General features: G+C 36.2%; 1 protein-coding gene across 1 annotated transcript in view; it reads right to left on the bottom strand.

Annotated features, from left to right (window-relative positions):
• Col25a1 (collagen type XXV alpha 1 chain) overlaps positions 1–26,879 on the bottom strand; it is a 468,385-nt gene that overhangs the window by 136,848 nt on the left and 304,658 nt on the right. The window contains exons 6-7 of the mRNA XM_058583779.1: positions 17,366–17,392; positions 17,201–17,227 (exon numbers count right to left, since the gene is read on the bottom strand). Coding sequence (XP_058439762.1) covers positions 17,201–17,227; positions 17,366–17,392 — 54 coding nt within the window. The remainder of the gene's footprint in view (positions 1–17,200; positions 17,228–17,365; positions 17,393–26,879) is intronic.

Below are 26,879 nucleotides of genomic sequence, written 5' to 3'. Positions count from 1 at the left end.
TAAGGATTGTCCTATGGAAGAGTAATTATTTCAGAATACAGGACTAAAACTAAACATGCAGGAAATAGAGAAAAGTCGACACTGATTCAAAGGCAGGAGCAATAATATTTGCTCAGTAAATGAATTGTTTGTAATATTTAGGACTGCCTAGAATCAGAAGAGTCTGCTTGTAAGAGAGTGAGCTCCTTGTCATTGGAGGTGCCTGAATAGTATTTGGGAACCATAAATTTGGATACCCCTGAGGAGGTTTAGGCAATTGTCTGGCTGTAGAATTTTGTAGTTATGAGAGAACGTTTGATAGGGCAGAAAGTGAATTTCTCCTAACCGTATTATCTTCCTCCTTGCCACTCTCTTAAAATAGAACATGATATTTGTCTGGAAACTCTTTATGGCATTGCCAAATGACTTTTAATTCTAATAAAAGCTAGCTTGTAATTACTACATTATTGGTAGTTAAAAACACAGTAGGAAAAAATCTGCAGATGTACATAACTCTTTTGCATAAATGGAAATATATATGTTTTTTATGTCATCTTTTTTTTGAACACTTTGGACCACCCTTTCAAATTCTTTGTTGCACTCAGAGAAATCAGGTTTCAATTCTTTTTTTTTTTTTTTTTTTTTTTTTGAGAGGGAATACCATGGATTAAACTCAAGGGCACCTGACCACTGAGCCACATCCCCAGCCCTATTTTGTATTTTATGTAGAGACAGGGTCTCACTGAGTTACTTAGCACCTCACTTTTGCTGAGGCTGGCTTTGAACTTGCAACCCTCCTGCCTCAGTCTCTGGAGCTGCAGGGATTACAAGCCGGCACCACCACACCTGGCTTCAAATCAGTTTTACAATAAGGAGGACTCAGAAAAAATAATCAAACAATACGCACTGAAATGAGTTCTCCCTCTGAAGATTTGTCAGTACAACTATTGGAGATAATTCCAAACAATCCATACCCTTGTTTTTTTTATTGATGCCTCAATAAGGCAATTTTGTTATAATATTTAATAATTTTTATAATTTTTAATAAGGGAAAATGTATCAATTAATCCACCTATAAAAACCCAGGAAACACGCACAATGTGTTAAAAAATAATTGTTTCTAAACATATGCTGACTATTATTTGTAAGAGAAATCATGTGATTTTAAAGAAAGCCACACAACAACTTTATAACATGATTTTAAATATCCATGAACTTGAGCTCCGCCCTGTACAGGTATCTAAACTAAACTGCCTTAAGTAATCAGCTAACATAAAGGGAAAAAAACCTGGCATAAATTTTTAAATTTATGACATTTTCCTCAAAGGAGTGACTCTCTAGGGTTATCCTTCAAAGTCTGCGATGTTTCTAATTTTAAACATATTATCAAGGGATTAAAACTTATCATTTAAACATTATTTACTTGTTAGTCTATTCTATATGTGACAGGTAACTTCTGAAAATTTGTTATTCTGTAATTTATATTTTAGACAAAAAAATTCTTAAAGAAAACATACATTATATTGGAATATTGATATAAAACTACCAAGTTTGAACTAATACTAATTTTAACCTTTGACCAGACTTGGTATACTAATAAAATTCTCCAGTAGCACCAGTGGACAGTCACCTGTATAAGAATTCCATGTAATTTTAAACCAAATGGTATGTAAATTATGTTAAAGGCCATAATATTATTATTTTCCCAGGGAATAAATGATTTAGTATTAACTGTTTTGTGACCCACCTGACTGCATGTTAAGATGGAAAAGTTCATAGTATCGTAATAGCAGAAGTAGAAAAAACTTAATATTGAAAAAAGTCCATTACCAGCAGGGATCACACCTGTATGTCAATAAACAACGAAGCAGGCTGGGTGTCCCTATAGGTAAGCAGAATTTGCATCCCACTTATAGCAGAGGAGCTCCATTCAGTTTCTGCCAACTCAAAGTATAACAAAAAGCTGGACCCAAGAGTGCCAGATCTGCCCATTTTCCAAGAGAAATTTTTAAGATTTTAATATAAATTATTCAATATCAAAATGTTCGCAACTAATTTGGGAAAATCAATAAGATAAACTACTGGAACCTGGTCCATAAGCTACCAGTTTGCAGCCTCTAATCTGTTCCCTTGAGTATTATTAACTCAAAATACAGAGAGAAGATTGCACAAAATAGAGCAAACATTCCAATAAGGAAAAATAGAGACATTGAACTCTTTTCCCCCACTACAATCCAGGACGTTAGTCTCTACACTGAAAAAAAAAATCCCATATAAGTTGTGACAGTTTCTCAAACTACAACCATGTTGGCACATGCCATTTCATTTGACACATTTTAAAAATCTAGAGTTATGGTCACATCACTATACAAAATTCTGGGTAGATATCCGGACTCAAACTTTGCATTCTTCCCTGACACTTTTTATTAGAAGGACACGGCTCCAAAGTGGAAGTAATACCACAGACCAGCATAGAGTTACAGCAGGAGCAGTCACCACTGTAACGGTGATGTGAAGAGCTGTCTCCATTTCAATTCTGTTTGACTTTTCTGCCTAAAAACATAAGATGAAGGGTGAAGTTGTAAATCTCCACATTAACTTTCTGAACAGATCCAAAGTATTTAATAGATCTCCAGATAGTCCTTTCTTCCTGTAACTCCTCAAAACCCATTTCCTTTTACAATATTATGGAATAATTGTAAATGACTACTAAAACAAAGGTTACAAGACTGAAAAGTAATTTCATACTGAGCAAAAATATACATACAGAGAATGGCTTTCTAACGTTGTGTTCTAGAGTTCCCTAACACTGAAGATCCTTTAGCAACTTTGCTTTGTTGACACAAAAATAATGCATTTTTTATCTATGCCCCCAAATAAAAATGGCATGTGTCATGGGGTGAAGCTCTGAATATAAACATCTGGCAGAGAGAGAACAATTGATGGTTAAAAGGTAGAATAGTCTCTTTTAATAATTAGTTATTTTAAAAATAACTAATTTTGATGAAATTTTGATAATTTCATCAAAATTAGTTATTATCAAATAGATTATAAATGATTTCCATAATGAGAACATAGTATGACAGAAATGTAAAACTCAGTGAAAATGGTTAACTTGAAACTAGTGGTTTTCTGCCATATGATGGATACCAGCCATCCTCAAAAAACGAAATAATTTCTGGTTTTCAAAACACCTGATAAAACTATGCTAATGATTTATAAGCTTTTCAAAACTTACCTTCTCAAAGAACAGTTCAGTAGGATAAAAATGAGTTGAGGATGGGGTAGAATCAAGGCTAAAAAACTACAAGACTAAAATTTTTGTTGCCTGCAAGGAACATATAAGAGACTCCTCAGGATCAGTTTGTTTCTAAAAAGAAATTTTGGTACTGGCATTCTAAGACATTTTAGACTTTCTCAACCACTAAGGAAGAAAAGGAAATAAGACACCTAAGAAAAGGCAACTGACTTCTCTGGAATTGTTTTCAACTTTTCTCTAACATTTAAGTCAAGGCAAACATTTGTCCCTCAAAGACTATGATGAAACTAAGATTTCATCTCACCCCAGTTAGAATGGCAATTATCAAGAATACAAACAACAATAAATGTTGGTGAGGATGTGAGGAAAAAGGTACACTTATACATTGCGGGTGGGACTGCCAATTGGTGCAGCCGCTATGAAAAGCAGTATGGAGATTCCTTAGTAAACTTGGAATGGAACCACCATTTGACCCAGTTATCCCACTTTTCTGTTTATACCCAAAGGACTTAAAATCAGCACACTACAGTGATGCAGCCACTTACTTCAATGTTTATAGGAGCTCAATTCACAATAGCTAAACTACGGAACCAACCTAGGTTCCCTTCAACAGATGGATGGATAAAAAATATGTGGTATATATACACAATGAAATATTATTTAGCCTTTTTCTTTTTTTATTTGTTCTACTTAGTTGTACATGACAGCAGAATGCATTTCAATTCATCAAACACAAATAGAGCGCAACATTTCAATTCTCTGGTTGTACATGATGTAGAGACACACCATTCATGCAATCATACATATACCTAGAGTAATGATGTCATCTAGTTCCACCATCTTTTCTACCCCCATAACCCCTCCCCCCCTCCTTTGCCCAATCCAAAGTTTCTCCATTCTTCCCATGCCCCTCCCCATCACAGATCAACATCCACTAATTAGAGAAAACATTTGGCCTTTAGTTTTGGGGATTGGCTTACTTCACTTAGCATAAAATTCTCCAGCTTCATTCATTTACCTGGAAATGCCATAATTTTATTCTCTTTTACTGCTAGGTAACATTCCATTGTGTATCTATACCATAGTTTCTTTATCCATTCATCTATTGATGGGCATCTAGGTTGGTTCCTCAGGTTAGCTATTCTGAATTCAGCTGCAATAAACATTGGTATAGCTATGTCACTATAGTATGCTGATTGTAATTTTTTTATTGGTTGTTCAAAACATTACAAAGCTCTTGACATATCATATTTCATACATTAGATTCAAGTTGGTTTGAACTCCCAATTTTACCCCAAATACAGATTGCAGAATCACATTGGTTACACATCCACATTTTTACATAATGCCCTATTAGTAACTGTTGTATTCTGCTACCTTTCCTGTCCTCTACTATCCCCCCTCCCCTCCCCTCCCATCTTCTCTCTCTACCCCATCTACTGTAATTCATTTCTCTCCTTGTTTATTTTCCCATTCCCCTCACAACCTCTTATATGTAATTTTGTATAACAATGAGGGTCTCCCTCCATTACCATGCAATTAAGAAAAGGGAAATTATTTAGCCTTAAAGAGGAATGAAATTATGGCATTTGCAGGTAAATGGATGGAGCTGTAGAATATCATGTTGGGGGAAATAAACCAATTCCCAAAAAACAAACAAACAAACAAAAAACAAAAGGCAAGTGTTTTCTCTGATATGTAGATGCTAATTCACAATAGCCATGGGGGGCCTAGGGAAGAATAAAGTTACTTTAGATTAGGTAGAGGGGAGTGAAGGGAGGGGAGGGGGTTTGGGGGTAGAAAGTTAGTAGAATGAATCAGACATTATTACCCTATGTACATATATAACTATATGACCAGTGTGATTCTACATCACATACAACAAGAATGAGAAATTATACTCCATTATATATGATATATCAAAGTGTATTCTGTCATATATAACTAATTAAAACAAAAACAAAACAAAACAAAAAAGACAACTGTCAGTGGACTGACTGTATCTTGGAATCAGAATCATTTTTGGTGTGCTAGTCAAGAATGGTCACTGAGGGCTGGGGTTGTGGCTCAGTAGTAGAGTACTCGCTTAACAAGTGTGAGGCACTGGGTTCTATCCTGAGCACTACAGAAAAATAAATAAAATAAAGGTATTGTGTCCATCTACAACTAAAAAAGAAAAATACATTAAAAAAATAATGGTCACTGAGCTTGTCTCTCTGCAATTGTGCAAGGGAACAATACAAATAGTTTTCTTTGTTTGCTGAATGTGCAAGAAAAAAAATTAAGCACTGAATTATTAAAGGTTAATTATGTTGTCTTTAATTCTAAAATTCCACACTGAATAGAGAGCCATTTATTTAAAAAAGGAGTTTATGAAAGATATATTGAGTTATCCAGAAAACTGTACAGATTGCTTTGAACACATACCTATCTTTTCTTAATAGGGATTAGAATATAAATAAGAATAGGTTCATATTTATTTGTGTTTAGAGCTTGCACAGGTTAAAAAACCTGTACTTGTGGACAACTCTTGTTTCACAGATATTACAGGCAAGAGTCATTATGGGTAAATATACAAATAAATGTGTATATAAAATTTATCTATGGTTAGTCTAAGAATTAGTCACACAGAATGAAGCACAGTACAGCATTTTAAATAATTGGTTGCAAAAAAGGCAATCATTTGATAATTCTTAGTCTGAGAAACAACTTGGGAAACTCTCAGAAGACAATCAAAACAACATAGCAGATGTAACTTAGAGTGAAGGCATGTCTCAGAAGATTCCCTGGTTGGTTAGCACATGCGCGTCCGCACAGCCTTCATCCTGTGTGTCCTATCTTATGAGTGAAAGAATTTCCTTTTGGCCATCCCGGAAATCTCTCAAAGTGATGTCTCCTCTTTGTGATGGTGAGGTCAAGATTCTGGAGACAGATTTCAAGGTTGGGCCACAATTGAAATAGTCTAGATAAACAGATCGACTCAACTTCTAAAAATAGGAAGCCTGACAAAAGGCCCAAAGAATAAAAATATACTAGAAAACAATTGAATATTATTCTTAATTAAAAGTTGGATGGTATCTCTCTAAGCCTTTCTTCTCTCTGCCAACAAACTCAGACTGTTCGGGCTGACACATTCTTTTGAAGACATGGCGAAAGAGGTAGAAATTGCCACCTGTTGTTTCCTTGTACTTCCTAAGGTTACAGTTAGTTCTGCCATTGCACACCACAATCGTGGGCTTTAAGCCAGAACAGCATTGTCACCCTGCTGTGGCAATTTCTTTCTTCTTACCTCCCCACCATAATTTTCCTACTTACTCTATCTATCTATCTATCTATCTATGGTACCAGGGATTGAACCCAGGGATGCTTAATCACTGAGCCACATCCTCAGCCCATTTTTTTTTAAATTTTTTATTTTGAGACAGAGTCTTGCTAAGTTGCTTAGGGCCTTGCTAAACTGCCATCCTCCTGCCTCAGCCTCCTGACCTTCTGGGATTACAGGCATGTGCCATCAATCCAGGCTTAATTCTTAATTCTTATAAATTATTTCAGGCTGTAAAGCTGACTAGAAACAGTGATTTAGGTCATTGATGTTCTGGATGCTGCACTGGAGGTTTGTAATCTCACCTTTTCATCACTGACACCTTTATCACCAGATTCATGCTGAAGTCACAAGCTAATAAAGCATGAGAAAAACTCCCAGAAGTTTTTTATGGTAGTAGAATTGTGAAAACAACTGTGTTACTTTAGCATTATTACTATTACTGTTATCCTCTGTGCTTAAAAAAAAAAAGCATCAGATGTGGTGTGGTGGTACACATTTGTAATCCCAGTAGCTCGGAGATATAGGTAGGAGGATCACAAGTTTGAGGCCAGCCTCAGCAACTTAATGAGACCCTAAGCAACTTAGTGAGATTCTATCTCAAAAAAAAAAAAAAAAAAAAAAAAAAAGGCTGGGGATGTGGCTCAGTGGTAAAGTGACCCTGGGTTCAATCCCCAGAACCAGGGGGGAAGAAAAGAAAAAAAAAAAAAGAAACACTATTAGCTCATTAGAGGTCAGCAAAGGTTTCTCTTAATATCAGCCAGCATTCTTCAAAGTTTAGCTGACTTCTAAGAGATGAAAAGTCAAGTTTCCTTACTTTCCCCAAAGTCACCGCATAACTGCATTTGAATTTGGACCTTGTAACTGACATCTTTCTTCCTGCAAAGCCGGTCCTGTTTGCCAACTGTGATTTACAGACTGTGTCTACTACAAGGAGCTGCTGGACACATTAGTCAGGTATGCTTATGAAAGGATGCTGCTGTCTGGCATTAAATGACTTTCCAGAGACCCATCTCATCCAGACCTACAGGAACTGTTCCCCCTGAACATGACCTGTCAATGCATAAGCCCTTGTTCCAGCCCTTCTACGAGGAAGAATCAAAAAGGGCCTGCTAGCCCCTTCTCTAAATTCCAATACAACACTAGAATCTGCCATTTCATACTTTCTTGATTTCTTTTGGTTAATTCACTTCAAACTTTTCCAGCTGCAATATAATTCTGCACTTGATGGAAAAAAGAATGGGTGCAATAATGTTGAATTTTGTTAAATTGCTTATAAATTACTATATTATGTATTTGCAATAGGCCCATTTTAATAAACACTTCCAACTATAATTTAAATTGAAATTTTTGTCCATTGCAAATACAAATTAGTATACTGACTAAAAGCTTACTCTCTTTTATATAATATTGAAAGTCACCAACTCCAAATCTACCATTCCCTCCACATTTAATTATATGCTTCAGTTGCAGTTATCAATGCAAATAATTGCTAAAATTTATATAGTTATGACAAATCTAAGAATCTTATATTTGAATTCAAACAAAAACTAGCTTGCTTAACTATAAGGCAAAGTGAATAACATCTTCTGTATAGTTTTATGTTTGAGGGAGGATCACTAATGTGCTACCTATCAAGGAAGTCTTTAAATTACTTATTTAATATATTACAAAAGGCACCAGTTATAGCAAAAGAAATAGAAATAATATTAAATATAAGATACATATTCTCTTTCATCTAAAATCTTTCTACTCAATTTCAAGAAGAATGTGAAATGGTGCACATTAATCTAAAACAGTGTAAAGTATGTGTCACAAAAAGTAAAAATAAGAATATTGCAGTTGAAGTAAGATGTGTGGATAAAAGTGTAGACAGAGGAAAACTTCCCTTTACTTTGTAAAATGGAACAAAATAATTACTTGACATGAATGTTACTGTGCTTAAAAGACAGAAGTCCAATGGTTATTTAAATTGGTTATCATCGTTATCCAGAATTCTTCACCAGAAGATGTGCTGGGATTGGATTTATTCAATAGGGATAGATTCACTTATGTAATTTTTTATATTAAAGAAAAACAAGACTTAAAGTGATACGATGTAGGCAGGGTCATTATTCCTTAACCTTTCAAAATACCTCTTTTTTCTTATTCCACGAGTCTACCCACTCAATCAGTAACCCTGACACATAATTTACAACACTGAATTCCAAGGGAAATATTGTCCACATATCAACCATCCCTTGTAAAAATAATTTATTTTCCAAATTGACCCACATCAGGAGAAATTTTAAAAGGTACCTGGGTTTAATTCAAAATATCAACTATTAACGGTTTAAAGGGTGAAAGAGAACACTCAAAAGGAGAACCCTAAATGGATAATATAAAAAGAATATTTGCACATTATGATGAGCTTGCTGTATCCATGCCAACTGTGCTGAAACTGGGAGCATTAAAATAATTTTCTCACAATTTAATTCTTTCACTATGTTATATCCATTCCCTTTTATAGGCAATACATTCAGGACCCAATGAGTAGTGTATTCATTGATTCTAAAGAGGAAGGCAAGGGTTAAATAAATAAGAACATCAAATTAATATCCAGGCCTAAATGTTTTAGCAGGGCCAAAAAATCTGTTTAATCATTTAAGTCAACAAAGGTTAAGATAATAAAATAAACTTCTAAATGCTTTCCTTTTCTGGAACTTAATCTGTCTTGCTGAAGATGTTTTAAAAGATGCTATCAGCTTTGCATAGTCCCAGCTGTTATGAAAATTTACTTTGAATGTACTAGGAAGAGAATGGAATTTTATGAAAATAGCTATGCAGAGTTCCTGGGTGGCTTATTGAAACTGTGAGAGCTTAGGACTCATTTAAAACCAGCTGTTGGCTGATAATTTAAGACCAATAACCACTAAATCTTTTATTTATCAGGGCTCTGGGTTATTTGGCAATGTAATGATAATCAAATGATTAGGAAACTAATATACAGTGAAAAGATAACTTACAGTGTTTGTTAATTTTATTGCCTCAGTTTGATGAATAAATTTGCCACATTTACAGGACCATTTCCCAATTTTAAAAGACAGTATTAAATATTAAAACAGCTTTGCTTATTAAGGCTATGTTTTCAAGTCACTAAAACAGACAAAAGAAATATGAGCCATTATCATCAAAGTTTGGGTAGAACTGTGATTCCCAGGGCTGTGGTTCATGATGAGGGCAGATACCTTTATGAACTGAGCAAACAAAAATTTCACTTAATGAAGAGAGATAGTGGTAGCAATAGTGGAGGCAGATTAAAATGAGAAAAGCCTGAAGAGTCTTCAGTGTTTTATACTTGACAATGAGGTCCTGTTATTGATCAAGAAATGTAATTTGATTTTTGCAGAGAAGATCAGAATAAAAGCAGAATCAACAAAATAGCCCATAGAACATACAAATAGCTTTAAGAACAGCAGAAAACAGACTTCATTCATCAGATTTTCCTGGAGAAAAAAAATTACTAACGGTAATATAACCAGGATTTTGGTATATAATTTTCCAACAGTGCCATTGAGCTGAGAAGTAAAAATGCAGTACCCCCAAAGCAGTGTGTATATCTTAACTGAATTTTGATTAAAACTATCATCTGAAATTGTCATTCAAGACAAAAGAAATAAACATTAATTCCCTTTAAAAAAAAAAAAAAGAATGCAATTGGATAATCTTGCATTCTTGGATGAGGGTCAATGTTGCCCTGCTTACCTATGCTCTACCTAGAGAGGTTCTAGAAGATTACTATGTGATATTCATTCATTACTTTTTGGAGGGCTGGCACTCCACAGGTTGTATGGACAGTGCATATCATAATTGCAAAGAAATAAAAGCTTCATATTTGTGTAGTATTCTCTGACTTTTTCAATCTAACTCACAGAAGCATGGAATCTCAAAGTTAGAAAGGGACCTGGCCACCATCTGGAGGCATTTTGGCTTTGTGGAAAGAGCAGACTTTGAAATTTGAATTTGGGTCCCAGCACTGTCTTGAATAAGTCACGTCCCTGCTTGATTCCAATCCTCATCAGAAAAAAAAAATTCATATTCATATTTGTTCCACTAACTCACAGAATTTCTTTTGAGGATAATTGAGAGAAGTGTATATAAAATGTGATCTTGTAAGTACTTAGGTTCAAATTCTGGTTTGGCCACTCACTTCAGTTATCTTGGACAAAATAGTTAAGTTTTCTAAGTCTAGGTTTCCTCATTTATGAAATGGGAATCTAAAAATAACTATTTCATAGGGGTGTTGAAGTAAGCTATATCTTTCATACAGTTCAGTTGTTAACATCAATTAAGAAGAAAAATTACATATCACCACTATTTTTATTTTATCAATACATGCTTTTTATTTTATTTTATTTTATTTTTTTTTTCAGTACTGAGGATTGAATTCAGGGCCTTGCACATACCTGGGAACTGCTCTGCCACTGTGCTACATCTCCCATCCTCCATAGATACTTCTATAACCTCTGTTACTTCACATTGATATTGATGACTATCTTATTGACAGGGAAGCAGTCTGGTCCACCAGAAATAGTAAAAACTAGAGGGTAACAGAACTGGATTTGAATTCCATTGCTACCACTTACAAACTGTGTCAAATTGGGCAAGTTACTTCACCCCAGATTCCTCACATGATATCCTGGAAGACTTATCAGTCAAGATTTGGCAAGGGCTCATTATAGATTTTTCACACATCATTTTATTAATCCTTATCATAACCATAATGACAGGGAGTAGTAAAGTTAGAATTTGATCCCTGTCCAGCCTGACTCCAACCCGTGGGGACAGTCATTTCACTCACTGCATCTACACTTCCTAATTTTCTTGGTATATAATTTTTCAATAGTGCCATTGAGCTGAGAAATAAAAACTGTATTATAAGAAGGTAATTGGATAATCTTGCATTCTTGGATGAGGGTCAATGTTGCCCTGCTTACCTATGTTCTACCTAGAGAGGTTCTAGAAGATTGAATTCAGGGCCTTGCACATGCCTGGGAACTGCTGAAGGCCTAGAGATGAAGTCTAAAACTTGTCAACAAAGGTAGTCACCAAGTGGTAAGACTAAGTAATAAGAAATTACAATTATTAGATAAGGTATTCTTTACTAGGCCCACCTTCCATTCAGTCTAGGAATCCCCTACAACTCCTGACAGCAGGTCATTCAGCCCCTACGAGTCACTATAGGACCACATCATAGTCTTCAAAACTTGATGTTGCAAAGCTGTGAGGATGAGATGAAGAAAATCAAGCCTGGGCTGGTGACGATGGCACAGATAAAGCACCATCTTCATCCTCCAGGCTTAAAACCTACCTGCAGAAGTGTGATGTGTGCAAAAAAAAACGAATCAAAGTTTAATGGAAAATCTGTAATGACATCTCCCCAGGAACTGAGCAGGGAAGTACAATTCTAATGCCACAATTCATTCATCTGCAGAAATCTAATACTCCAATTTTATAGTCTTGAATAAAACCAATTGATATTTATGATTGCTATGCTGTACCTACAACTGTAAGCTTGAAACTGGCTCAGAGGAGACTGATAGAAAGCTGATGCCCGAAACCTTAGCCTACTTTCTTCCGCATTAAATCATATGCCATCAACGGTGTTCAAAGATGGTGAACTTGCTTCCCATTTACCTTTTAACTTCATGTCATCTGACTTCTCTACTCTCAGTACTTAACAAAGCATATCCCAGGACTCCAAACACCAACCCAGAAGCTTTTTATGGACCTCATTCCTGGGGCTATAGATTTACCCCTATCTATAATAATTTTTAAAAATTATAAAGACTATTCTATTGGCCACATGCCTTTAAACTAGTTCTTCCTTCAGTATTCACACTCTGCACTGTCCTGGTTCTACCTCTGAATGTTCCCTGTCTTTGCTGACAACCTGTCTTAGTCCCACTCCCCAAATATGGATATTTCCAAGGGATCCATCCTAGGCAGAGTACTTCATCCCCTCACTCTTCCTCCCACCATTTTTCTGACCCTAGCATTTCACTTCTCACTCAGGAACAGCTCAGTTCTGTAACTGTCACCTCCAGTGATAGCACCACCTCAGAAACCCAGTATCATGTTTCTCTTTGCTATAATATCACAGTGAACTATCTCACTGAGATCACAAATTAAATATAACTAAAAATTCAACATATCATTTGTACTCTGGATTTTCTTCTGATTGATTTTATGAAGTAAGAAAGCTGGAAACTTCAAACCTATCTTTATCTTCAACTTCAGCTCCTCCATCCAGTTAGCTCCAAGTTCCAGTTTGAATTTTCACATTTTAAAACGGAATCTTTCAATTTTTCTCCCTGAGATTACTTTTTAAAAAAATCTTTAACCTTCACCCAGGGTCACTGGTTCTGAGTGAAAATCTAATAGAGAATGAACCCATCTCCCACCTTTTGCTTTAAGATCTCTTGTCAAGTTTCTTCTACAAACGCCATCCCGGGATTTTCCTTATTTGTGTGTCCAGGCCTTAGCTTGGCACTTATGGGAAACTGTATCAGTGAGATGATCTGGCTTTCCTTTTCAAATCTCATTCTCCTTGTCCCTTCCATTTTGGGATAACTTTGTGTCAGTGTGACCAATGAGACATAAGCTGAAGTCTGCTTTCAAATTCATGGGGGAATTTCTGCTTGCTTGGAACTGTATTTTATCCACCCTGATAATATAGACACAGACATGATGAGTGGACTTGAAGCAGCCTTCTTCCTGCAATTGCGAGAGAAAGGCAAAGAGATTCACAGAGACTTTCACAGTACATCGTGAATTACATAACTAACATTACCAGTTGTCTTCTCCATATTTGTTATTATGACAGAAAAATAAATTCAAACTCTAGCTCCCATGGGGAAAGTGGAGTTTTCTTCCATATTTTGGTGACCCATTCAGAATCTCTTGCTTGCTTGTCCAACTTGGCCCCTCCCCATTGCTGAACTTCTCACTTTGATACTAAGTTTTCAGCTTAATTAGATTTTTATAAAGAATATTTGGTAATAAAAACCCAATGGTAATACATATCAAATGATGTACTAAAAGATCTTCAGTGGTTCCCTATTGCTTGCTTAACTAGATATTCAAGTGGCCCTATAATATCACTTCATTTAATCAGCCTGATATAATTTTTTAATATTTAACCTATTTTCTTAGAAAATAGAATGCTCTTGTTCTTTAAATGGATCATTCGATCTTCTACTTCTATAATTTTGTTTAAACTATTTCCTCCCCCTGGAATGTGTAATGTCTTGTTCTTCATTTTGTCCTCTAAAGATAACCCATTTATCAAGTCTTAGCTCAAGCATCTTCTCTTCCGCAGCATAATAACTTAATACGGAAAATTTTTCACTTTTCTAGCATCTCTTGGAATAGCTACTTAAGGCACACAACATAATCACATAGTTTTACTGAGGCACTCATGAGATTATCAGCTTCTTGAGGGCAGAAATGATTTAATAATATTTTATACATATGTTCAATAAAGATTCATGAAGTCTTTTTTCTATGTGAAGACGGTGTGAACAAGAGAGATAAGGTCCTTCTTCTGTAGTTTATGTTCTCAGGATGGAGGGGCAAATTTTACAGACAACAAAGGAAGAAATAAACAAAATAGGATCATTTCAGATTCAGATTGGGCAGTGAGAGAAGTTCTCCCCAAGGAGGTGATATTTGAGATGAAACCTCAAATAATAAGAAGAACCAATCGCAAGAAGACTGAAGAGCAAGTGAGAAGTTGCTGAGTTGGGTCTGACTATGATGTGTCTGGAGAACACAGGGAGGACAAGTAGAGGGAGGGTGGTGGGCAGGTGGGGGAGGGACAGGGAAGGCTAGTGTGACATGAGGTTACAGAGGTGGCAAGGGCTGACCTTGAAGGTCTGTGGAGGCCAAGCACAGTGGCTTGGATTTCATTCTAAGGTTTTAAAAAGGGAGTAACACGATCTAATTTACAATGTAAAATGATCTCTCTGGCGGCTGTGGAGAAAACAGATTATATAGGGTCAAGAGTGGAAGCAGGAAGATTAATTGGAAGACTTCTGCAGTAATCAAGGGTATGAGATAATAGCAGGTTGGATTTGGTGGTTATAGAAGAGGAAAGAAAAAATGGACTCACAGTCTCCATGATATTATGCACAGTAAATTGAAATATAGCATTCAACACATATATGCCTTAATATGTATCTACTTCCAAATAGTTTCTCATTTTTCGTTTCTATCATACCTTTGAGTTTTTCTGGTTTGGATCACACATTATGGCTTAATATACCCCTGTTTGGCATTTGAAGAGCCAAAGAGAAACACACAAAAAAACCCTTACATAAATTCAAGGAATAGTAAGGGATCCACAACGGAAAATCACCTAACAAAAACCTGAAAAGCTGGAGTTTGGAGGGTCATATTGCTAAGTTAAAGAAATAAATCCTTTGAAACAAAAAGTGGAACTCAAAATCTGTGATAGGATGAAAATGGATGGGGTATTCAAATACAAAGACTGCATTAAAATAAAAAAGAGTGTCCAGTTAACACTAATTGCAACAGTGTGCCTTAATGATTGATAGGATAATTAATTTTCATTGAAATTGAAGATTCTCCAGTTCTAACTTACTCTTGCTTCTCTGGAAATATGAAATCTTCACATTTCTATCTTTACATGATAAATTTCCCGATAAGTAAGCTAATACTACCTTAAATATTATCTTACTAGAAAGGAATGTTTATAAAATTCTAAGAGCACTGAATGTGACCTGCTTTGTTTCTAAATTAGGAATCTGGGGAAAGATGAGTAAATTCAGTGGGTTCTCATTCTCTTTCACATATGCCTTCCAGGACATTTAGGATATTGCCTATGAAGATCCATCCCACATTATGAATTAAATCCAAATTCCTTCAATACAAAGTAAAATCCTGGAGAAAATAGTATGATTTTTTTGCCACTTTTCTACCCAAAATGCTAAATGGCCCCTGAATCGTGTGAAACTTGGCCCCAGTCGGTGTGAAAACTGGCTGAAATCTATATGAAAGGCAGTCTGGGTTTGTCAAAGTAGTTCATGAACTTTGAACAAACTTTCAGGGAACCGAGTCCAAGTCTTAGTTTGTAATGCAACATGAAACCAGGTGAATTTCAGAAGGTTTCAAGTTTCATCCTGAAAATTTGGCCTAGCTTTATAATCAATCATCACTCTTGGTCACGATGAAAGCCAACACACCTTTTTGAAAACGAGAACTGCATGCAGACTGATGACAGCTAAGCTGCGAACCACCCCTTCACTTCCTTTGCCAAAAGAAGAGTTCTCAGAATGGAAACAGTTTCCCTCTTACCTGGAAAGGCAAGTTGAGTGATTTTGGCATTGAGTGTAGAAAGAAATGATAATCAATACGTGGAGACACGCCTTGTGAAATGATCATCACCTACAGAGCAAGTGGCTAATGTCTAATCAGTTCAAGTGAATGGGAGATTTATTCCATTCCCTTCTATGCAGTAGATAAGCATGAAGTTTACTCTCTTGACCATTAAGAGAGAATTTTAGCTTGAAGCAGGTCACTGGCTAGAATAAGTACCCTGAAAACTCTCCAAGGTGTAATCATTATTTCTATATGAAGAATGAAGGATAAAAAGAAAAGTAAATCAGAACATAACCTCTATCTGGTTCAAGAAACACAAGGAGATAAGAAGACAAAAAACTTTCAGGTTTGCATCAACTGCAGTTTTTGCAAAAAACAAACCAATGAACCCCTGAAAGCCCTATGCAGTATAAATGAATCCAATAATTAACTAAACACAGTACACTTTAAAGAAAGACTACATAGTTTCTGTTTTCAACCTGAAAGTTTCAAATGTGCTTTCCACTGGAAAAAAAAATTACTCTCTTCAACCAATTACTTGCTGTTGTGCATAGTGACATGAGAAAATTGAAAGGTATGTCTGAACAGAGCCACTACATCATTGGAACAGTATGTCTGAACATTTGGATAATAAGGCACAGATGTGAAGCAGAGGACTTGGCACTACCAAGGTAACAACAAAGCATTCACCATTGGTTATAATGGTTTAAAGGGCCATATTTGAAAAGAATAAAAGATCGCCCTTCCTCTCACTATGCTAAATCATGTTACACCTTTTATCTGCCTAAAAATATGCAGAAAATCAGACAAATAAGTATTATTCCAACACAGGATAAAGAATAAATATGTAGAATACATTAATATTTTTATCTGTAATAAAGCACATTTATGCAATAACACGTAAAGTTTAACTTAAGAAAAAAACCACATGGCCTTTATGTTGCAAAACAATGCATGCAAACCCAAAGGACCCAACAGTCATTGGGAAGGTGGCTGCTGAGGACAGCTAGAAGTGATGCTGCCCCTTAATCAGTGGTCTAATTATTGCAGAATGTTTTATTTATGGGCATCAGGTTAAGATAATGCACAAAATATATACATTAGTCATTATTAAGCTTTGTCACTTACAAGCAATGTGGTATTTGTGTCAGTCATTACTAAATCATGCAGCACGAGGGCAGTTATGACAGTGGGGTGCTTTCATTAAGTTTGGAGCCGGAAACTAATTTTCTGCCCAGAATAGGAAAAGTACAACTTACCCGAGGTCCCTGATCACCCTGTTCTCCCTGTATAATTGGAAGATAAGATGACAGCTTTAGCCAAAATCCATATGTGATACTTCTTAAAAAGGTCAAAATATAACAGTACAGGGTCATGCCAATATGGATTTCCAGTAAATTAGTTTTTGTCATGAATTTTCTTACCTTATCACCTTTTGGACCAGGGGGGCCCTGAAAAAAACAGAGAGAGGAGAAAAAAAAAGTGTAATTTAGAAAAAAACAATTGCAGCTTGAATAGATCCATCAGGTCAGTAGAAGATATATACAAAGGGCATGAAGATACAGATGTCAGTGACATTTCTCAATAAATTTTGGTTTCTGAACTATAATTGTATTATAATTGGAATATGAATATGGCAATACGTGTGTGTATGTAGACATTCATGCAGCTATGTTTTGTCATCAGAATGTGATATGTTGAATGGATTTTCACAAACTGAACATACCTATGCAAGGAGATCTCAGTTAAAGAAACAACACTATCAGCAAGTCAGAAGCTCTGGTTGTCACATGTCCTTGTCATTACTCTCCACCACTTGTTAACTGCTATTCTGACCACTGTCAACTTTTTATAAATGAAATCACACAGTAAGTGTCTACTTGTTTTTGATCAAAGTGTATGCAGTTTACTTATAATTTTGTGCATAGTTGTAGATGGTTGTTAGTGCTTTCTAATATTCCACTGTATGAATATAGCATAAGTCGTTCATTCATCCTCCTGTTGATGCCCATTTGTTTCCAGAAGGTTAGAAGCTCTGGGCTATTAAAAATAGTGCTACAACAAACAGCCTCATACAAATCTTTTGGTGAAAAGTTGTATTCATTTCTGTTGGGTAATAGGAGTATCCTGTTTAATTTTAGTAGGTCCTGTCAAATAGCTTTCCCAAGTGGCTTCTACAATGTACACCCTCATCTGCAATATATGAGAGCTTCAGTTGTTCCACATCATCATCAATACTTGGTATTTTCTATCTTTTTCACATTATATGTTCTGATAGGGGTGTAATAATTTCATGTTTTTTAAAAATTTGTATTTCTTCTGTGTTCAGTAAGTTGAACCCCTTTTTATACATTTATTGGCCATTTTACATCCTCTTTTATAAACTATACACACTTTTTTCTCTTGTTCTATTGAATTGTTCTACTGCTTTGCTATAGTTCATTACACATTACATATTATATGCCATGCATCTGTATATAGATGGGTAGGGATACACAGTAGAGCTCTTTACATATTCTGAATGAGTCATTCATCAGCTATGTTAATGCAAACATATTTTCCCATTCTGTGTACTGCCTTTATATTTTCTTAAGGTGTTTTTTAAATGAATTTTAAATAAATTCAGTATAACATTTTTTTCTCTTTATAGTTGTGTTTTTTTTTATTATTTCACATAAGAAATCTTTGCCTACTCCAATATCAAGAAGAGATTCTTCTACATATAGTCTAAAAACCAAAAGCTTCATTATTTTATCTTCCATATTTGGATTTGAACTCATTAGGAACTGATTTTGTAAATGATAGAGAAAAAAGCATCCTGACTTTATCGCCTAAGTGGATATCAAATTAACCAAACACCATGTATGGAAAAGGCATCTTTTCCCCGTTGTGGTACTAGGTTACCTTTGTCATAAATCAGGCGACCATACATGTATGTCTCTTTTCAGAAATTTCTTCTTTGGTGGGCAGCTGTCTATTCTTTAGGCACTTTGAGATTTTTCTCTGCCTTTGAACAAAAGCACTAATGGGAAATACTCATTCTAGAGGTATTAATTATGCTGTCTTCTCTAGTTCTTAAATATGAAGTCATGTTTTGTGGTTCAGCCCAACGTAAGGAACTGGAGCATTTCTAAGTCACCTTTAATCTCTCAGCTGTTTTTAGCAGGATTGGGACACAAGGACAAGCTCAGACAGGAAGTAAAGTCAAGGTTACTAACCCCTATCTTAAGTTTCCCCTGCTGTGCCTCTGCAGGTGGGCACATAGCAATATTCCATCTAAATACTTTCTTCTGCTAAGAGCCAGTCACAGAGGAACTACTCTAGCTAGAGCTGAGAGGTTATCATGAAATTAAGAGTAACAGATCAGGTCTCATATTTTGTTTATTTTACATTGACAAAGAACTTTCACCTGTTATTGCTTAATCTTTCCCACAATGCAAGGCAGAACTTATTATGATAATCCTTACATAAACGTCCTAAATGAAACTCAAATCTTATCTATGTTAGGCCTCTTGTGAGTCTGTCAGGCTTCTAATCCAGTCTTCATGACTTCAAATGCTGGGGTTTTGATACTAAAGCTCTTGAACACAGATCTAGAACTGCATTCTCAGAGTCATGTCAGGTATCTGGTACCTGCCCTCAGCATTGTGCCTTCTGAAATGCCTCCCAACTGCACATTCCCCACTGCCATGGACATTGGTCCCAAGACCCCAAGAGTCTAAATGAGAGAAAACAAGGAGAGCCAGAGGGTGACAGGAAGCTAGACCCTGGGATGACCTTGATAAAAACCTTTCACTCAGATCAGTAGAGGAAAGGGACCTGGGAGTGGTAGGGGGGAGGGAGGGGAGCAGTGCCAGGGACTGATATTGGTCATTATTGTATGCACGTATGAGTATGTAACAACAAATCCCACCATTATATACAAACATAATGCACCAATAAAAAAACATGGGGAAAAAACATAAAAACCTTTCCCTCTTATCTGCAAATTATTTTATCACTGAAAAAAAATTATTTTATCACTGAAGTGAGAAAATTATTCTTTCTTAAAACAGAAAATTATTTTTCTTAATGTTTTCAGTAAAATTTTAATATCCTTATTAATATTTTCAATAAATCAAGTTGTAAGTAAAAATGATAGTCTACCTACTGTCTGTAAAACTAAGGAATTTACTTGGTAATTTTCACACATACAAATGTTCATTAATTCTGTTCAAGTCGAATTATATTTTTGGTAGAGCAAAGGAAAAGAATAGTGAGGGGATTCCTACCATCATATTTATGCAATAGAATGAATACTCTAGTCTTGATTTAAGTTGCATGTCATTGAACTCTATTTTGACTTTTACATACATCTGTTGGATGTCTATAAAGAGTTCACCAATGTTCTGAGTACTAGTAGAGCATATGATGGGAGAGGTTGATTTAAAAAGATGTGGACTGTCCCTGTCCTCAAAAAACTAACTGGCTTAGCACAATTTACTGGCATTCAGGAAAAATGACTCCTAGTTAAGTCCAACAACTTTAAGGTCAGCTTTTAATATAGACTATACCCAGGTTTTTCCCCTCTTCCCCTGCCTGCTTTTGCTAATAAGATTTCAGAGGCCAAGCCTTCCAAAGGCACTCTGTGAGGTTCTAAGGCATGTTCTAAGGCTTTTCTGTAAAAAATTTTTTTACAGTAGGGAACAGAAGCAACTCCTTTTCTCAAAGTCCAATGACCAAGGCCAAAGCCACATGTGTCAACTAGTGCTCTGTAGCTGGAGCGCCTGGAGCAAGGACGCTTAATTCACGAACACATGAAATCTTGCACTCAAAACTGAGCAATAAATACTGCTGCTTCAAGAGCGGGTGTTTCTGAGCAGACAGCATGGCGTCCTGACACCTGCCAGCTCAAGACAGAAGCCAAGCCGAGGTCAACCTCCACTCACAGCTGTGGTGGCTGCTTGGGACACTCAGCCCCCACTTGTGTGTGGGATTAACAGCAGGTGTTTTCTTCTGTTCTAACTGAAATCCCACTTTTCTTTCTGAGTTGAATTTCTTCACTGAAACCTGGATTTAATCTGAAGACCAGAGTGGGTCACCTTTGTAAACAGCATTTCAAAATTTGGGAGCTGTGGTTGTTTTCTAAGCCAAAACATTACAAATTTTTTAAAAAGAGAGAGTTCTTTGATTATTAACTTTAGTTAGATCATGATTTCAGTTTTGCTTTGTCTTTAATTTAAAAAAAAAACCTCATTACTATTTATTAAAGGATAGAGACCAATACAAATTAATAACTCTATTTGATTTACAGTATATCAGTAAATGGTATTTTGTTGTTTCCAACAACACCAAGTTTATCAATCTAATACTTAGATGTATTTATTGTTTGGGTAACAATGTCAATGGCTGGATGGTTAACTATTGCTAAAACCAAGTTGAGATCAATGAAAAGAAAATAAGGCAAAATTAGTATCGTAATTAACTAGGCTGTGAGTCACAGATTTATATCAGGTTTCTTTTGGGATTCCCCACTTTCTTGTCTTCTCTAGAATGTTGGAATTTGATCTATAAAAGATGTATTAAAGCACACTTTAATAAATAAAAAATTTGAAATGATTTTTCTAGATAGATTTATGCAATTAGGTCTCATTACATAAATTCTAAAAGGTACTAGTAACGTTCATATTTATTAGTGTTGATAGTAGTTGGAACATTTCTTTTAGGGAATTGTTAGTGTTAACAATGTGGCACTCAGTTAACTGGTTTGTCACACTCTTTATAAATTTTGGAGGCAAACTTCAAAGTAGCTCTTGTTCAAACAACTTTAAATTCAGCAATTATAGTGTACCTTTCTGTTTGTTCCAAGTTGTTGATGTAGGTCTTGGCCTATATTGATTCTAGTCTCCCAAATCTATTTCTTGCTCAACAACTAAGGTTTTAGCTATTTTTCCATTCTCTATTGTCTATTTCAATTAAATGGGAAAACTAAACTAAAAGCATAAAGAAGTACAATGAATAACAATCAGGAAAATATTGGATTTTAATGTACATTACAGAAACTGAAATGCAACTGGCAGAGAGAGAGATTCACCTGGTTTGGGCATCCCCAAAAATGGTCTTTTATTCATTAGAACCATAAATTTTACTTCTTTTCTTTTTTTTTTATTTGTTAAATTTTACTTATTTTCAACTGGAAAAAGTAAAGAGGGACTAATTTTTAAGATAACAATCATGAAAACAAAATCAAATTCTGCTAGTTCTGCTAAAGCTAGAAAAAAAGAGACTAGGAGCAAATCCTAGGAATTCTTGGCAGCCAGGGCTGATGGGATAGAAGTGAGGTTATGATTTCTAGCCCAGAAAAGCATAGATAAGTTTATTTTTCTGGGCTAGAAATCTAACGATTTTTTTTTCTGGTTAATTTTTTCATTACTGTAGAATTATGAGGACAAGCAAGTCAGATTCTCTAAGCATTTATGGCTGTCATACAGGAATCTGGAGGAGGGACATGTAAGTCAAGTCTCAGTCTATGGGATAAACACCGTGTTGTGGGAGAATGGAGAAGAAGAGGTAGGAGAGCTGGAGTTGAAAGGTGCTACAGTGATGTTGTCCAGAGTTAAGGGAGCCTGGGAGGAGTGCTCAGACAGATGGGAAGGTGTGTCTAAGGGTGAGAAGGGTACGTGTTATCAGAGAAAGACAAAGAGGTTTGGACAGTAAGAACAGAAGTGGAGTGGGGACTGGAGATAGGGTATAGTGGAAGAGAGAAAGGCTGATCAACTACACCCAGGTGTCTGGGTCAGATTCTGTCTTTAATTTAACAAGAGGTGATGAGATGAAATGAAGCCTGCTTTGCTTTGTGGCACTCAGAGCAGGGAGTGTTAGGGCTCCCTAGGAAGTTGTCACTTTAGTCCAGGAGAGAGATGGTAAAGGTCTGAATTAAGTTATGGTAGTGAGGACACGTGGCAAGTTCTAGATTTGGGAGACATTTCTGAGGTAGAACCAATGAGACCACCTAACTGATTGGACAGGGAGGCCACTGGCAGATCAACATGGTTTGAGTAGGTCCTGCTCATTGGAACAGTTACAGTTCTGTGAACTTGCAGAAGAGCATTGGCCTAAGTCAGTTCAATCTAGACCAATGCAGCAGTTCAGAGCGAAATGAATCATATCAGGTTTAGTATCCGTGTTTAGGGTTGTATTTCAAATCCAGAGTGTTGGTAACTACAGATGGTCTAATTGAAAATAGGAGAGAGAGAGAGAGAGAGAGAAGGAGACACAGAGATAAAGAACTGTCATCACTACCAAATAAGAAGTGCACAGATGATACATCACAGCCACTGTGCCACCACTACTCTGAAGCCACTATTCTTCCTTAATTTCTGCAAAGAGGACATCTTTATTGCATTTCCAAACAGACTATAAAATTCCCATATTTTAAAAGAATATTTTTCCTATTCTTTCAAAAAGTAATAAAACAGGGTCTCCCACCCCAGCAGTTCTCTGAGAACACAGGGCAACACCTTGGTCTAATGTTGGTCTTCTTTCTGAAGGGCTCAGGCACTCTTGCAAACATCATTTTATAAATATTCACAGTGTCCCAGGGAGTAAGAAAACATGGAATATCCAGTTTTTCTCTTGCACAACTAAAATACAAGAATTAACTCTACTGATTGTAAGACTTCTGCCTACTCCTTAGATCTGTTATTGACTTGGCCAGGGGTGTAACGAGATGTGCACTCAAACCATATAAAGAAATTGAATTTGAGACCCTAATTTTTAACAGGTATCTGAATGTGCAGAAAACTATACTGCAAATAGTATTAATGATTGAAAATTTAGTGTTTTATTTGAAAAATACAATGATCTAAGGATGAAGAGAGTAAACATACTGATGTCCTTAAATCCAAAGGAGTCTTGGAATATGTCCCGAGTGGATGGCTGAAAACATTTGGAGACTATGCAAGTTTAATACAGTTTACCTCCTTTGTTCAGGAATCATTGCCAAAGAAAACAAAACAAAAACTTCATTGTAGTTTTCACCACATTACTTTAATGAATAAAACAAGACTGAACTTTAAGTCCTAGAAACACCTAGTTACCTCTACCTTAAAGTAGGTGCTCAATTAATTCTTGCTGAATTGAAACAGAAAGAATGCAGTAAAACTTTCTGCTGTTCAAAGCAGAAACATATAAAGAATAATAGAAGAACCAGATTTGATATTGCTGCAGAAGAGCTGTTTATTATAGTGTCAAACTCTGCTAAGCCGGGGAAGGGAATTATAGCTATAAACAGATTTATAGCTTCAGACTTTACACTTTTCATTTTACATTGAAGATTAAAAGTGACCAAGCAGAAGGGGGTAGATATAAAGCAAAATTTAGAATATCAAAAACAGCTTCTTACTAGAAAACTAATTTTTATAGCTATTATTTTCTGGACATTTTCTGGAGTGAAACAGTAACTCAAAGGTCTTTTGTGATGTCCGCTTGCACCCTGAATGAGGGACTATATGTGGCCATGGTCAATCTTAAATCATAAACAGCTGCCACAAGGAAGCAATTAGTGGGTCTAGCACTAGAAGAAAATTTAGAAAATCCAAACATTAAAAAAGAACTCTGAAAAGTAAGACTGATGTTATGGAGTGAAGGGCTTATAAAACAGTGGGGATCAGGGACACTCCCTCTGGCTTTCTTTTCTAACACAATACAAATTAAATACAGTCACATCGCTTCTCCTGCCAATCAAAACTAAAGGGTCTATTCTTCCTACCATCATTATTTGCTCTAAATGTTTTAAGAGATTGCAAAAATTTTCTTTGATTAACTTTGAATTTTTTTATACTTATTTTTTAAGAGGTCAAACAAAACAAACTCCATGGTGAAAGACTTGGAATTCTAAACATTCCTTTTGTGGAAAGAAAGTATCATCTTGCTCTCCATGTGGCCACAGTAGCCCCTGTGATTTTACAGCTAATGGTGTAAGCTATCTGCAACACTCTTAGGTATTCAAATGTATTCAGAGATACATCCATCATTAAGCCCTAGGTTTAATTTATAATCTATTTCAACATGTTTCCTAATACACCAGTCCAACATAATTTTGTCCAGGCTTCTTACAAAGGTTAAGATGATTGGAAGGTCAATTTGATTTTTTTTTTTTTTTGCTTCATTTCTAGTATCTTATTGAGCAGTATGCGTTTTGTGAAATGCAGTTGTGCAGAACACAAGGACAAAGGCAAGATGTCCTTTAAAGCCTAAGGAGATATTCAGAAGGAATGAAAAAAATCTCCCTTACACCTGTCAGGTGAGTTTAAGAGAATCTGAATCTCAGGACATGGATATGCTTCTCAAACTTCCAATGTACATTGGATCTTCATAATTTTGGCTGGTGGCTAAGATGATCAGAAGCTCTTACTAGAAGCTTCGACAACAACCACACCCTCCATGTTTGGATTCTTCATTATTTTCCTCCTCTCTCTCTCTGTGGAGTGAACATAACACTGCGCCTACCCACCTGCTTGTCTGCTCCCCAACTTGGCCCTACTTGTCCTTTTCCTCAAAACAACATGACCATTCCCTTTGACTTCTCCCCAGAATCTCCCAACACATTCACTGACTCTCAAAGACAAGAGCACCATTCCCTCCTTTAAATGTACTATCTTCTTTCCTAGCAATTCTACCTCCTTCCCAATATAATAAATAGGTTAGAGAAAGAAAAGAAGTTAGATTTGTGGGAAGAATGAAGAGGGAGCAGAGAAATCCTATTTTTATAGTCTGGTTTTGGGAGAAATAAAGGAATATGAGGCAAAATACATACTGCTCCCAGGGGCACTGCTCTCCATCAAGAAAGGAAAGCTGAGATATGGAAGGGAAACTGCTTCTCTAGTCCTGTAGGACCTGGAAAGGATCGACCTGAGCTAAGCCAAATAAACTGGAGCTTTGGGGAGAAAGGGCTGACAAAACCCATAAATGTTCTGATTGCTATAATTTGTGCCTCAACTTTTTTCTTTTCACTCAACTTCCCTTCGTTAGCTATCAAATACACCCCCAGGCTTCAACTTGACTTATGTCCTCAACGCTTTTTCAAGCTATAGTCCTGTATTTTCAACTACTCACCAGATGTCGAAGCTGAGATAGACCACTATTAGCTCAAATTCAACCTTCTCAAACCAAACTTCTCCATTTCTGCTGCAAGACGATCATGATTACAGACTTTCCCACTTTTGTTAAATACACAACCACTCTTCCCTGCCTAAAAGCTCAGTTTCACATTTGATTCAGCAAATTTAATCTAAGTCAAGTCCTGTAAGTTTTATTTCCCATAAAATCCCTTGAATCTATCCCCATCGGCCCATGCTGGCTGCCAGCTTCCTTGTCCACAAGCCCCTCTTGACGTTTCCTGACTCTACTCCACCCTACATGCTTTGGAGAAACTTGGTTTTCTCGCTGGGCATGGAGGCACATACCCATAGTGCCAGCTATTTGGAAGGTTGAGGTGGGAGGATCACTTAAGCTCAGGAGTTTGGGGCCAGCCTAGGCAACACAGTGAGACCAACACAGGGAGACCATTTTTTTTTTTCCTAAAGCACATTTCTGAACATATCATTCCTCAGCTCAAAAAACTTCAGGGGCCCATTTGAAAACCCACCGAGCAGAAGCAGCCATGGGCAACACTCCTGAATGGGTGTAAAAGCCATTTGGCAGCACTGCTGACTGAATCAACTAACTGATGAAACAGTATGTGCTTCCTGATGTAAACTAGGAAGTAGACTGTGCCTTTATAACATGTTTCCTAAAAATTGGAGCAAACTTAATAAAACCTCTAAATGTAACTTGTAGTTAAATACAGAAAGTAGGGGAATGAGTTAAACAACACCATGAGGAAATAATTAGACCAATACAGAATGTGAGAAAACACACACACACACACACACAACAAATGTCCTAGAAAAATTTTTA

This window comes from Marmota monax, unplaced genomic scaffold (assembly GCF_021218885.2).
Source record: "Marmota monax isolate L192 unplaced genomic scaffold, Marmota_monax_Labrador192_F-V1.1 WCK01_AAM20220418_F8-fsc00002, whole genome shotgun sequence".
In the NCBI taxonomy this organism is placed as follows: domain Eukaryota; kingdom Metazoa; phylum Chordata; class Mammalia; order Rodentia; family Sciuridae; genus Marmota; species Marmota monax.
This window is presented reverse-complemented; position numbering and strand designations above follow the sequence as displayed.